At 43.2% G+C, this 15,369-nt stretch overlaps 2 protein-coding genes across 2 annotated transcripts in view; both read right to left on the bottom strand.

Moving 5' to 3' along the window:
* LOC125887858 (F-actin-capping protein subunit alpha-2) overlaps window positions 1-7,899 on the bottom strand; it is a 62,942-nt gene extending 55,043 nt beyond the window's left edge. Inside the window, exons 1-2 of the mRNA XM_049574942.1 lie at window positions 7,815-7,899; window positions 7,545-7,617 (exon numbers count right to left, since the gene is read on the bottom strand). Coding sequence (XP_049430899.1) covers window positions 7,545-7,617; window positions 7,815-7,899 — 158 coding nt within the window. The remainder of the gene's footprint in view (window positions 1-7,544; window positions 7,618-7,814) is intronic.
* The window catches only part of met (MET proto-oncogene, receptor tyrosine kinase), a 103,539-nt gene continuing 93,340 nt past the window's right edge, over window positions 5,171-15,369 (bottom strand). The window contains exons 17-21 of the mRNA XM_049573028.1: window positions 14,273-14,454; window positions 14,084-14,193; window positions 13,703-13,868; window positions 13,155-13,291; window positions 5,171-8,434 (exon numbers count right to left, since the gene is read on the bottom strand). Coding sequence (XP_049428985.1) covers window positions 8,146-8,434; window positions 13,155-13,291; window positions 13,703-13,868; window positions 14,084-14,193; window positions 14,273-14,454 — 884 coding nt within the window. The 3' untranslated portion in view covers window positions 5,171-8,145. The remainder of the gene's footprint in view (window positions 8,435-13,154; window positions 13,292-13,702; window positions 13,869-14,083; window positions 14,194-14,272; window positions 14,455-15,369) is intronic.

Here is a 15,369-nt window from a genome sequence, read left to right as displayed (position 1 = left end):
AGTGTGTGTGTGTGTGTGTGTGTGTGTGTGTGTGTGTGTGTGTGTGTTTGGGGGTTGGTGGGTGGGTGTACTTTACCATCCAGTGCCATCTACCTCCCTGGTTTCTCACTGGCCAAAACTCATTAACAGTTTAATGAGGGTGAGATGACTCAGCAGGTCAGAATGGCACCGACTGGCTTTATCAGATGATGAGGTCGTGTGTGTGTGTGTGTGTGTGTGTGTGTTTCAATGATACTCAAGATTTTCAAATATCAACCAGACTTATTATTTATGAAATCCATCAGTAACCGACTGAGTTCAAGCTGCTCTACATCAGTGAGGAAACCAGAAACGTTTAACAACTGCCTTTCAAACCTTCAGGGGGTCAGTGTTTGATATTAAGAAGCAAATTTCTAAGTGGACGATCACTTTAACACCTGCAAGTAAACTCTTGTAGATATATGTGTGTGTGTGTGTGTGTGTGTGTGTGTGTGTGTGTGTGCATGAAACGATGTAATGTGAGTCTAGGAAGTGTGTGTGTGTGTTTGGGTTCAGCAGTCCCTCTGACACACATACCAACGCTGCTGAATCACCCGATGACTCTCGTACAAAGACCTTCAACCCGTTTAACTTTTTACTGTGATCCTATCAACAGCCGCACCTGTCCTCTCTTTGAACATGTGTGTGGCCATGTTTTTAACATGTATCACTTACAACAGGAGACGGGCAAACACACACACACACACACACAAATACTCAAACTGACACAGGTAGAGAAGAAGAGGGAGAATTAGTGTGGACTTCAGAGGGGATTAGGAACAGGGAGAGGAGAGGCTGACTTGAGATTGTTAATATGTTTGTTATGTTATGAATCGACAGATTACATTAACTTTACCTATTCATTTTTAAATATGCATTACAGTGTTAGTCATTTTTTGAATGACAATCTTTAATTTTTCATAAAATCTGATGTTTTACAAAAAAATTTAGAAGCAAAAGTGACGACTAAACACTCAAAAAGGTTTACCTTGTATTGCATTCTTAACACAGCTGCATTTCTTTGACTAGAAAACTTTAAGTCACTAAATTTGTGACTATAAGTCATGCAAAATGATGTCTTTTGTGTCTCGTGCATACAGAGGGCTTTACTGTGTCAAAACAGAGTCTTAGACCGATGATTAGTGGAGCGCAGTAGCTCTGGAGGCGGCTGAGTGAAGCTCTGAGAGTGAAGGGTGATGAAAGACACGACGAGCCTGGCGTGGCAGGAAAGATGGATGCTCAGAGTGAGATGCAAAGACAGACATGCCTCATGCTCGTGTTAGCCGGGGCTTAACGTGGATTTCACCGGGGCAAATTAAACCCCTGGGCGAAGATACTTGAGCGAGGTGGGAGATAACTACATCTGATGGTCCGTGTTGTCCTAATGGCCTGGAAAATTCAATCACAGCCTTCATACCTGTGTCTGCTTCTCTTAACCTGGCTGCCGCCTCAGTCGCAGGCTCCTCAGCTGTGAGGAAACCACATGTAAAAGTTTTTAGGAAGTTTTAATGCTGCTTAGAATCAAATTAAGGGAAGTATAAGACAAAAGCAGCTAACAACATCCTTATTATGAGTTAAAGGGATACCTCACCTCCTAGAAGGCCATTTGTAGATCAGTTACTCATCCCCAGTTACACTGAATTCATGAGGAAAACTTGTTCTCAAACGGCCCCATGGTGAACAAAGATTCCAAAAGTGACTCAGTTTAAGTGAATGCTGTGTTTTGAAATGTTTTAACCGCATTCCTTTGCTGTCAGACCTTTTCCTGTGGGGACTGAAGCCGTTATCTCAAACCCGCCAGACTCCATTCACAAAAACAGAAATTTAACTTTGCAGTACAGTCCAAAACTGAAATAAAATGCCAGCTGTCCATGCAAAAGTCAAAGTGACTCTGTACAATGGAAAAATGAACTGTGAAAGGCCTCTAATTTGGTCCTTTATTTTCTCTTTATGTTGTAGTAATGTATTGATGCTAACATGCTACATGTAGCACCTTTAAAAGAGTTTCTGAGCGGCCACACAGAGGCCAAAAAGTTCAGTCTTTCAAGAGCAGAAATGTACTTTAACATCTGTAGCTCAAAAGCTTAAGTTCTCTTGTTTCTATAAAGGCTCATGTAAGTGAGACCGTGTACTGTACGGTGCGACTTCACAAAACTCCTGCAACTGTGAAAGGACGACCTGTCCTGAAAGCCACGGTCACGGCTCAGTTCGACAGAGGGAGGGGGAACGTCTAGACCATAGTTCTTACAGGGATCAAAAGAGGAGAGGGGAGCTGGAGGTGAAGGGTCAAAGGTCACCATCAAGCAGTGGGAACAAAAAGGAGACTTTCTGTTAACAAAAGGCAAACACAAAGGAGAGGGCCGTGTGATCCAAATGTTGCACAATCACAGTGTGTTGATCCAGACTGAAATAATCATCTCTATTTGTCTCAGTGACGACTTTTTTTTGTTGTTGTTCTAAGACCTTTAAACCTTCGAGAGGTTCAAGGTTTAGGTTTCTTCAAAACCTACATCAGCGTGTGGTTACATCTGCATCTGTTCATTGCGACACTGATGCTGCTCATCACTTACACAATACCCACCATGTAGATGGATATGATGTGTGTTGTAATTAAAGGGACAGTTCACCCTAAAATCAAAACTACATTTCTTTCCTCTTGCCTGTAGAGCTGTTTATCTGTCTAGATAGTCTTGGTGTGAGTTGCTAATGTAGCTAGATGACACTCAGCTTGTGGTGCTCAAAGTGCCAAAAAATAAATTTGAAAAACTCAACATCAATGCAATTCCAGAAATCATGACCCGCTTACTAAAGATAATGCACACACCTTGTTGTGAGCAGTTTCACATGGGAAGAAGAAGAAGAAGAAAAGTTGAGAGAACTAAGTCAAAAACGCCCAAACGAAAGTCTGAGGAGGGCGGGGCAACAGACTCCAAACATAAAAACCTCAATAGTTCTGATGTGGAGGTATCTCTGCAGAAAGTGAACGCCAAACCAGCTGTCAAATTTAGCAGCATCGGGAGTGGATATAAAATAAAACAAAAAAGAAACACGGGATGCTAAAAAAAAAAACGTTAATCAACCACCTGACCTGCAAACCACAAACTGTTATTAACAACTTACTTTGTCACTTTTTCCTACCCACTTAACAAGCTGTCAAAAAATACTTTTGTTGTGAGCAGTTTCATGTAGGAACTATTTTCTTTCTACCAAACTACACCTGCTATCACTCATGCACTGTATCACTGCGCAGAAGGAAACATGCATCGACTGTTAGCTCTCCTAGCACCACTGAGCTAGCTAACGTTACAGCTCAGCAGCGGGGGATGTCAATAATGTGTGCATCTTATGCTGTCACCAGCCTCTCGTCCACGAGTAGATGCACGCTTCCTTCTGCGCAGTGAACCGTTCTTCAGCAGAAATTTCTTCTTAAAACTTTCTGCGCAGTTTTCAAGATGATTCTGACGTGCTACTGTTTTCTTGTTTGGAATTTGATCTGAGGTAAGAAGGCTCACTTACACACATGCTGTGCTGACTGGTTTGTGTTGAATATTGGTTAGTCTTTTCTTTAATGCTACGGTTATACAATATTATCCACCTTATTTTCAAACACGTAAGTAAATAGTGATCAACTTCCGTGTTTTTGTGCGTGACTTCCGGTCAGCCGCTTTCCCTCATGCTTTCCCTTACCATAGCTAATGGTTCAAGCTAATTTTTTTCAACTTCAGTTAGTTAGTTAGTTAGTCTGTGTATTTTATATAGATAGCTGTGCCCACGTGTTTGCCGGTAAAAAATAATTCCCTCTAAACACGAATAAATCGCACGTCAATCAAAAACTATGAACCAAAAAAGCACAATCTCTCCCGAGTGAGACAAACTGCTTGATCCCCGTCTCCAGTGTACCAGCAGAGAACCTGCAGAACCGAATCAGTGAAAAAACACACCGGGCTACACAGCCTCTCTACCTGAGCAGCTGAAGCTGCGGCTCGCACCCTCGACACACAGACGGTGCTTCTGCATGCCAGCTGCCAGCCAAACGTGTGCGCAACTGTGAGAAATAAATATGTGAGGTGTACGCTGCTTTTCTATCTTTTTTATCCTTTTCTTTCTTTTTTTCTGTCAGCGACATACACTCCTAACACAGGACGGGTTGTTTTTATTGACTGAGTTGATCATTAAGCCATAGTGATGCGCGGATCGGCTCTGATAGCACCTGAATCAGCATGTACGCATCAACCATCCAGCCGTTACAACATGATTGAGCTAGCAAAGCAGTTTTGTGTTGCTATGTGTGGTATTTATTCAGTTTTGGGAAATCACGATGTCTAGAAAGCATCAGTGGCTGCAGCTGACAGGGACAGCTAACACTAGCAGCAAAGCTAACATCAGGACGTCATCTGTTAAAAGCCTCCCGTTGTCGGATACGACATGAAACTACTCCAGTTAGCTCAATCATGTTGTAACTAAGACATCCGCTGGAACAAATATTTTTTTCACGGATCGTTTATTGAGTTAATACAGACACCGCTAACTGCTAACAGCTAACGGTTAGCCCAGCTAATCTACGATAATCATGTTAATTACTAAACGTGCACACAGAAATAGTAATGTTTGTTAAATCATTGTGTTTCTAGACTTTACAAACATCAGATTAGTCTAAACGGTGATGTAGTGACATGAAAAATATGATATATAACTCAACAAGGTAAACAACAAGGCAATTTCCATTTACACAGTGGTCAAGAGCGCTGGACCGGAAGTGTCGCACAAAAAAAAAACGGAAGCTGGCTGCGTTCTGTTTTGCCTCCGTGTTTCTGTGAAAAATAAGGTGGATAGGTTTAAACTGCATGGGTTTATGACCTCATTGGAGTTTTTCAAATCTATTTTTTTGGCGCTTTGAGCACCACAAGCTGAGTGTCATCTAGTTCCATTATACTGGAGAGAAGGCAGACATCTCTACAGCTGATATCTCCAACACTCTGCAACTCACGGCAAAACAATCTAGACTGATAAATCACACTACAGGTAAGAGAAAAATGCATTTTTGACTTTGGGATGAACTGTACCTTTAAATTTCTGTACAGCTGTGCTCTGTCTCAGCTTTTCTTATGTTAAAACAAAACAAAACAGGAGTAACTCTGATAGTATAGCTTTATTACACTGACAAAGTTGATTTGACATCACAGAGGAACATGTACCTTCAGGAATTTTTATGTACAACAAAATCTTACACACACACACACACACACACAGAGAACAGAGATCAGACAGTGTTCAGCACAGACAACGTGTTGGAGAATCACATGATCAAAGTGACAGCAGTCTGTGAGGTTTGTTAACTCTTTACTGTTTGCACAGTGATCTAACCGTAATGATCGGGAGCTAAATGAGCGTCCGCCCACAGATGCTGGGCTCTGCATGCTGCGAGCCTACACACACATCCATGTGATCCCTTCTCTTATTTACAAAATGGCAGTGGTTCGTCTAGAAAACAAAAGACTGATTAGTTGGCTTTGTTCGTCGTTCGTGGCACTTTCCACTCCCCGCTGGTCCTCCGGTCGGACCAGATTTAAAACAAGAGGCTCATCATCGATACAAAAATATAGTACAGCAATTTTCTTGTCATAGCAAACATTCATACCTGTCCGTCAATGGCCCAGTCACATCAGCAGCCATTCACATAAACACAAAGAGACATCATCTGCTACACAAAGCAAACACACACGGGGGAAATGACCTCTGCAGTGGTTTGAAAGTTTTATCAAGTTTGTGACAAATTATATTTACTTTATCAGTTATGTGTTTATAAAATGTAATGGTTTTTTTTCCTGTTCAAAACAGCCGTTAGTTTCTGTTTACGTCAGTACAATATAAAAACTCTTGAAACTGTGAGTCGTGTAATCCACCATATATCACATGCACAAAATGCCCCGCTGGAAGCAAATGTTTGAATATATTCTAATATATTTTAGTCATAAATGAAATCGGATAAAATGCTTCAAGTGACGTCGGTTACTAGAAGCGTGAGGCTAGTGTGACACATCCGTCTGTCCGACCGACCGTCAATCGTCAAGGCTGAGTATCACAATTTGGCACTGATTGATTTAACGTAAATCAGTACTTGCTGACACCGATGTAATTTGGTGGATACCCTTAAAATCACCAAGTACAATACCCAGCCCTATCTGATACTGATACTTTATCATACTCATACTTTTTATTACTACCATGCAACATGGTTGGCGATAATTATTTTGGCACAGCGCTGTGGTTTAGTTCAGGTGTGAAGAAAGAAAGACACAGACACCAGCAGCAGGGATCATAAACCACCGGGGGCTGAGGTGAAAGAGTTGAGTTACGAAGCGCCAACAGGCACCACTTTTTGACAAGAAAAAGAAGGCATGAAATTAAGACGACAATTTCCCTGCTTCTGCTGTAAATCTTTTTTTTTTTTTTTAGGAAATTAGTGCTAGATTACTTCAGCAAACATGATGAGGATTTTTACACAATTTATGAATACATATGCCCTCAAATATAGATATGATGATCAATTGGCATATCTCTACATTACAGTATCACGTACTGTAGCACACACTCTATCTGCACTTCAACTGCGTAACAACGCAACAGTCATAAACAAAACTTAACGTAGATTTGATGTTGACTGTGATGGATGACACGCTCAGATTTCAAGAATCAGATTTTCATACTAAACTGAAATGAGTGGACGTCAGAGGCTGCCTGGAATAGAAATCAATGGTTTAAAAATGGTCAACACAAGTGCAAAGTCTACATGAGTTGTGGTTCAGAAGCTAAAATCTGCAAACACGCTGCTACGGCCTTTTAACATTGAAACATTTCTTCATAATAATAAAGTTACAGTAATGTACAGCTGTCACTGAGAGTCACATAACAACACACTCCTGGTGTGAGGCCAGACGAGGACACAGACATAAAAGCTGAAGCTCTTAAAGGAACAACAAACTCTGTTGAAATTTTGACCAAAGTTTTTGAACTAATGAAATGCTGCAGATGAACTTTTTGGGTTTTTGGTTAAAGGAAACAAACGTGAGTTAAAATAATCATGTCCTTCGTCTGTGTATGATTATTATCACGTAGAGCATGTTCTCCGTCAGTGACGTGTGAGTTAAAGAGACAGATCTGACAGGCAAGACATGGTTCACATTTGTTCTCCTTCGTCTTCCAAAGAAAACCTCAAAGCTTTCAGGTGTGTGCATGTTGTTACGGTTATGAAATGACGGGACGATTCAGGAGAAAAACAAAAGAAAAATGAATGTTTGCTCGTAACCCTTTCCACTCGGAAACATCTGGGGATTTCACACAGGTGAGTCACAGCGAGGCTGCGCTGAGACGCTTTTTTTTCCCAAGCACATCAAAAGCAATTTGTCCAAATGCAGTTATACAAATAAAGCATCCAGTGAACTGCACACAGGCAGCAGGGTTTTTTGTTTTCACACGTTACACCTACACTGCCTCCATCGACCTCCGCGGTGCCTTGGTTTACTCACCCGAGGCGCCACAGTCTATTGAAGCAGGTCTCCTTCTCTCTGTCGAGTGCAGGCGCAGGAGGTGTGACGTTTTCTACACGACACAATACATGGCCATTAGTCAAACATTCACATTACAGACAGCGAAAAAGGTCTGAGCCACATCTGTGTGTATCGAAGCACATGCCACCCAGAGAGGAGTTGAAGCAGAAATCGATCCTCTCCCTGTGTGGGTACAGCAGTCAATGATTGTTTTTGGGTGTTTGATGAATGGCGTCGCGCTTCTGTGACGGTGGCTTTGTCCGCTGGGAATCTTCGAGGAGGAGTTCCTGATCCTTGTAATTGTCTTGTAGAGGACGCAGGAAGCTGACCTCATGCTCCCCGGGGTCAATGAAAGGTCAGAAAAGTCCATAAGGTCAGCCATATAGTTCATGGAGGACCCTGTCGTGTGGTGATGCTCGAGAGGGTCAAAGGTCGATGATCTATGTACATTGAGTGAACAGTCACAGCTCTGAAAGCTGTTTTTCCTCAGCATACAGTGTCCAGTGTTTCCATACAGTAGTTCTTCATCCCCTCACTGCTCTTTTCTGAGTCTCTCTCACTGCACCTCCACCTCCCTCGCTCAGGTGCAGCACTCTCGCTCCACGTGGCAAAAAAACGGGGACTGGGTGGGCAGGGACGTGGAGGTGGAGGGGTCGGGTGAGGAAGAGGAGGAATCTGCAGTGGTAGTGGTGGAGCTGAGGAGGGAAGGGTAAGGGCTCATCTTGTCGATGTTGACGTAGGTGGTGTTGAGCAGGACGTAGTGCTCCCCGCTGAAGCTGGAGAAGATGGCGGAGATGCGGGACACCAGCTCGGAGAAGGAGGGCCGCCGCTCCGGCTTCGGATGCCAGCACTCGATCATCACCGTGTAACTGGAGGGAGAAGAAAGGAGAAGAGTCTTTTTCCACCTTCTCAGATTTAAATATTTCCTGCTAACTGAGTTAATCAGTTAAATAATAAGTCCACAGATAACATGATTCATTCATTCATTCATTTTCCGCAACCGCTTATCTTGCTAGGGTTAGCGGCGGGGGGTGGAGCCTATCCCAGCTGACACTGGGCGAGAGGCAGGGTTCACCCTGGACAGGTCAGCAGACTATCACAGGGCTGACACATAAGCCATGTTTCCATCAGCCTGTTTAGATGCGCGTCTAGAAGTATCGCATCGGAAAATTATGATGGAAACGCCAAAATTCGAATTAAAATCCCCTGAATCGCACAAACTAAAATACGCTCGCTTTAGCCGGGTTTTGGTCGATTCGAAAAAATTTTTAATTTGCAAAACGGGGGATGGAAACAGTTATGTTCGAATTAAGTCTGACGTAGCACACCTCTCTCCATGGTGATATCCACACTCCGGGTCGGGAAGGCGGTAATGCATTTACAAGCTGGTTGCCAACCGCCAGAAAATGTAGAAGAAGAAGAATGCGAGACTTGTTTTATTTCCGGTTCTGCGAGTTTGTAGTTTTCACCAAAGTCCGTACATTTAATGGAAACACACAGGATTCATATTTCTTTTAATGCGCATTTCCCAATGATTCGAATCACTTTTGGATGGAAACACAGCTACAGAGACAGACAACCATTCACACTCACATTCACACCTACGGACAATTTAGAGTCACCAATTAACCTGCATGTCTTTGGACTGTGGGAGGGAGGTTTCTCAGAGGACACAAACTCTCCAGGGTGAAAGTCCTGTGTTTATTTTTACTCATCCATCAGCCTTCCGTCACAGACTCTCTCGCTCTTTATAATGACCTTTTGAATGTGATAGTAGATGTGGCAGGTCGCTTCTCACTCACTACGTTTACATGCACAGCTTAATCGAGCTATGCTCAAAATACGATTTTGGCGTCTAATCGGACTTCTGTCCGTGTCCCAGTTTACACGCAACTGAGGAAATCAAATTACTGACGGGAACGTGTCCTCCTCCTCAACACTAGGTGGCGATATGCGTTGTTTCAGCGGGTTAATACGGCTCCCTCTCCGGTTGACCTATTACGTCACTTAATAATAAACAACTGGAGTCAGGTGGCAGACCAGCATTTTCGAACAACAGCAAGATGGATAATCGTACAGCTTTGTTCATCTCGTACGTAATGTATGCGTTACTGATTGTGCAGATAAGGTGCACGCTATCCCTCGTGGTCATGGTGATTTCGAGAGGCAGACAAGAACGCCGTATGCTGTTGGAGGGCTACAACAATAGCATGTCTTGTCTGTTCTGGGGTCATACGCCAGCGCGGGGGGTGTGGAGCACGTGCACATGCATTGTCTAGTTTAACTCTGATAAAGGTATATACATGCCGGAGAAAATCGAATTCCAATCGCATTATCTGGGTGTCTTAATCGGAGTTGGAGAACTCTGATATTAGTCGGAGTAACGTGTTTACATGCACTTCAGTTGTCCAGTTATAGTCGGATTAAGGCAATAATTCGGTTTTTTCAAGTGTCATGTAAACGTACTGACTGTATCTATGATGCCTATAACCACTGATAACGGCCAAACCAGCTACTTAATAATAAACAACATGCCATTTTCATCTTGCATTTAGTGTTTTTCTCTTGTTGAGCTTCACTGTTATGTCCTTTGGTTTCTCTTACTTTCATTACCGACTTAATTTTGATAATATGTTCAGCAGGTGAAATAAAGTCCTGGTGACACCGACTGTAGCAGAAACTGCCACAGAAGAGGCTTCCAGTATTTTGCCAGCTGCTGATATGTCCGTCTGTGGACAGATTGTGTCAACTGGATAGCATCACAATGGTCCATGATGCAGTCACAAAACTTTACAGGTTTGTAGTAGAGATCAAAATGAAGTCTGAATTTGAAGATGGGTGTGTTCTGAGGAAAGACACCAGAAGTAGGTGGGAATCAGGGCAGGGGCCATTAGCCACCCCACTTTATGCCCTGACCCACATTCGTTTTAAGTCATGCGTCGCTGTATCACAACTGGTGCGCCTTTAGTTTGACATTTGCTTTTTCACATCTTTCTTTAGATTCCTGTAGCAGTTTAATGTTTCTGCTGCTCCTCTCCTCTTATAGCATTTTTCCACGTTACAATAAATCATCTCTTATGCACCATGTGAACCTGGAAACTTCAGAGGCAACTTTGTTTTCAACTTTATCAGAGAGGCTTTACTCTGAAACACTACAACAGATATTAATGGTTCATTTCATACACACTGTAAAGTTATTCCTCCCTCGCAGGTGTTGTGCATGTGAAATGAAATAACTATATCAGCGTGTCTCAAAGATAACTTTCACACCATAATCAATCTTTTTTTTCTTAGCCCTGTCAAACGTTGAGGTCTCTGATATTGCCGCTATTATTTTTCTCCCCCGCACTTGTCAGAGCCGTCGTATCATTGTTAAGAATAAAGAAACCCCATTACTACACGCACAAGGTATCTGCCAGGGACCGCTATCACCACAACCCCCTGTGAGCGATCAGGAGTGAAGAATCACGGGAATGTTTGCGGACGTGCATCACCTCCTGATGTCTCTGTTTAATTTACAGCTTGGGAAATTTGGGCCTCTGCCTCCCTCACCTGAACACTCCTCCCACTCCCCTCTAATTTCCACACACACTGTAGATGTGCAGCGTACCTCAGGATGTTATCTGCACCGCATGAGATCACACTTGGCATTGGTTTCACAGTTAGTGGGTCAGAGTTTAATGGATAAAGACAATTCAGTGAGTTGATGTTTGTGCTGTATTGATATTAAATTACCGTGTTCTGATTTGATGTGACATTTTTAAAAAACTATAATTACCGCGGCTGTGTGCCTCCGAGAATTACTCAGGTTGCACTGTTGTCAGTGAAAACATGGATGCTTCACACACAGAAGATCTATACAATCAGTTTCAAGATTAGAGTCACCAATTCAGCATCTGACCAAATGTCTCCCCTTCTGTTCCTGAGATATGACGTTAAAACATGATGATGTCACAGTCAAGCTGACCTTTTGACCTTTAATATTTTATCCTGTTAGACATTTGTGTCAAGTTGTATCATAATTAGTGTATGAATTCTTGAGTTGTGGCCAAAAACATGTTTTGTGAGGTCACAATGACCTTGACCTTTAACCACCAAAATCTAATCAATTCATTCTTGAGTCCAACAGAATGTTTGTGCTAAATTTGAAGAAAGTCCCACACGGTGTTCTTGAGAGATCACGTTCACAAGAATGGGATGGATGCAAGGCCACAGTGACCTCTAACCTTCAACCACTAAAATCTAATCAATTTATCAATGAGTCCAAGTGGATATTTGTGCCAAATTTGAAGAAATTACGTCGCGGTGCTCTTGAGATATCGTGTTCATGAGAATTAGAGGGATGCAAGATCACTGTGACCTTTGACCTTCAACCCCCAAAATCTAAGTAGTTGGTTCTTGAGTTCAAGTGGATGTTTGTGCCAAATTTGAAGAAAGTCCCTGATGGTGCTCTTGAGATATTGCATTCGCAAGAATGAGATGGATGCAACGTCACAGAGACCTTTGACTGATGACCACCGAAATTGAATTAGTTCATTGTTGAGTCCAAGTGGATGTTTGTGCCAAATTTGAAGACAGTCCCTGATAGTCTTCTTGAGATATTGTATCAAAAAAAATGAGACAGACAAAGTTAGAGTGACCTTTGACTGATGACCACCAAAATCAGATCAGTTAATTGTTGAGTCCAAGTGGATGTTTGTGCCAAATTTGAAGACATAACCTTGATGGCCTTCTTGAGATATCACGTTCATGAGAATTAGATGGACCTAAGATCACAGTGACCTCTGACCTTGTTCTTGAGATATCGCATTCACCAGAATGGTACAGATGGACGAACTGACAACCCGAGAACAGAATGCCTCCGGAGGCATAAAGAATTATTTTTTTAATTACTCATAAAACAGAGGTTTCCGTTGTTTAGCCTTGTGATGACGTCAGTATTCTATCAGCAGAAAAGATTTCCAGTCTTTTCTGAAGGTTGTGACTCAGGTTGAGTTCAGAGCTACCTGTGAGTTCACTTAAACAGTTAAACATTCTGGTTTCACTGAGGCACGTCCATAGATTTCTCCTGGCAAACAGTGACATGAACACGTCCAAAGAAAACACAACAAACCTCAAACTCTGCTGAAGTTAAAAAAAAAAAACCCGGTGATCTCAGTTGTGCTCTGTGTGACTGCTGCTCTTTAGGAGCTCTTAACTTCCACAGCAACAAACAGACACAAACAAAAAACACATGCCATCCTGGCGTCAGGTTTCAGTCTGAAACTTTCTTTGTGTTCTGTGGCGAAGAAACCTGACTTTTATTTGACCCACGGCTGTGATGAGCTGTAACGCTCCACTGAGGAGCTGTGAGTGTTTCAGACGCTCGCTGAGGAAGATGATGGATGATCTAAACCTGAGTGGGTTTTATTTACGACTTCCAGTGCTTATACAGCTCTGTTACCTCCACCGTTCCCCCCGCTGCCCCCTCCTGACTCCAGACTGCTGCTCTCTACAGTTTATCACTCACACTGACTGAGCTGTCGCACTGTGCTACACGAGGAGGTGAATGACAGGTGAGTACATGTATGTACATGTGTGTGCGCTTACAGGGCGTCAGGGCAGAACTCGGGCTGCAGCAGCCTCCTCCCCTGCAGGAGGAACACAGTGATGTCGAAGGAGTTCACATCCGAATATGGTGGAGCTCCACGGGTCATCAGTTCCCATAGCAACACGCCAAACGACCACTACAAGGAAGACAAGAAAATTAACTCTTTACTGACGTCTTATAGAACACTTCTGTGGAGTTATTTACGTCAATTCTTTTTTGTTGAAATGTAAACTGACGAAAAAGGCGAGATAATTTTACACACTTCCACAAGGTCACATCCCAGGGTGCAGACTGTAGGTGTACAGCCTATCATTGGCCACCTATCTTAGAAATCCCAGTTGCTAGAGTTGGGCCAATATCCGGTATCTGGTCCAATGTAGGTAAATGACCATAGCTAGTAACGAGCTGAGCTACTTGCCGTTGGCTCACCTCTCCACCAAGACAACTTTCCACCCAATACAATTTTCCAATCTTGGTGCAGAGATTTAATGATCTTATCCAAACTGTTCAGACTATGTAAGACTGTTAAATGTAACTGGTTCCTCACCACGTCTGACTTGGTGGTGAACTTGTGCGTCTGCAGACTCTCCAGAGCCATCCACTTGACGGGCAGCTTGACTCCACTCTTGTTGTGGACGCTGTAATATTCTTTATCATAAACATCTCGGGCCAGTCCGAAGTCGGCCACCTTCACCGTGTAGCTCTCATCCAGCCTGTCGGGGCACAAAGACGTTAGTTACTGTGCTGTTAAAAATCAACTCTTCCCACATTTATCTTTGTCGTCTTTTCTTTCCAAGCCTGAGCAGCCCTTTATTTATTCTCTTCCCTTCTCACCTGCACTTAATTCTATTTTAGTCGAACTCTATTGTGGCCTGCTCCAGATACAACACACACTCTTGTGACATTAAATGAACAGATGCAAACTCACATGCAGTTCCTGGCAGCGAGGTCTCTGTGGACGAACTTCTTGCTGGCCAGATACTCCATCCCTCTGGCCACCTGCAGCCCGAAGCCCATCAGGTCCTTCACTGTTGGGTTCTGTAGGAAACACAAACTGTTACTGGAGGACTGGGACACAAAACAGCTCACTTAGTTGTGTGAGTGTGTGTGCCCGTACATGTCCCTCATCGCGGATGAAGTTGCGCAGGTCTCCGTGCTTCATGTAGGGCAGAACCACCAGTGGCGAGCCCTCTGGCGGCAGACAGATTCCCAGCAGAGAGAGAACGTTCGGGTGGCTGAAGTCCTTCATGATGATCCCCTCCTTCAGGAACTGGGACACCTCTTCCAGGTCTGTGATGCCTTCGTAAAAAAATAATAAAAACAAAACATCCACATTTTGTAGATGAAGAAACAGTTACAGTCTAGAGCAAGTGAAGAGCAGGAAGAGTTGGTGATGTGGGGAATTTTTTAAAAGATCTAGACGTGGACCAACTCTGCTGTACTGATATCAACATGGAGGTCATTCCTTATAAACCTTTGGGGGGAAAAAGGTTTATGATGATGATGATGATGATGATGATGGCAATCCAGAAAAAAACCCCTCCCTGAAAGTCCTCACCCAGACCTGACCCACGCCAGATTCTCATTTGCCAATTGCATCGCTGCCTCTGATGTCCCGATCTTTAGCCCCACTGACTCTGCTGTAATCTGTTTAAAGATGGAGGCTGGAGGAACCAGCTGATTGGCCTTCAGCTGAGGTTTGACCCCAAAGATAGAAAGAAATGACATGAGCCTCTTTTTTTATGGTTAAGGACGAACATTACGTCATGGCTGTGAGGAGATTCCTTTCTCCACCATCCTGGAGATACAGTCTTGGCCTCGTCTACTTTCACCTACGTGTCTTAGTAACAGTTTAATTAGGATAAAAGCATCATCTCAAGGTCCCGAATATAACAAAAGAACACAAAAACAATACAGAGCCCTGAGAATTCACTAAACATAATAAAAAGGTCCAAATCCCAGAGGACGAAACCCCCAGCAGGTTGAGCTCAGCTCATCCCGCTGTGCTCGATGGCTCCCTGTGTGACTGCACCGAGCTCTCCCCCATATTACTCCTGCATCAATCTCCTTGGTCCAACTGACAGGTTACACGATTAGGGGGGACCCTAATGTCATCCTCACCATTGGACGCCCATTCATCACCATCAGCTCAGCCCAAAATGGATTCAGGGCTCTGATGAGATGAGACTCTTAATGCTATTGGAGCGTTGTGAT

The sequence above is a fragment of the Epinephelus fuscoguttatus genome, linkage group LG4 (assembly GCF_011397635.1).
Source record: "Epinephelus fuscoguttatus linkage group LG4, E.fuscoguttatus.final_Chr_v1".
In the NCBI taxonomy this organism is placed as follows: domain Eukaryota; kingdom Metazoa; phylum Chordata; class Actinopteri; order Perciformes; family Serranidae; genus Epinephelus; species Epinephelus fuscoguttatus.
Note: the sequence above shows the minus strand (reverse complement) of the source record. Positions and strands in the feature narration are given on the sequence as shown.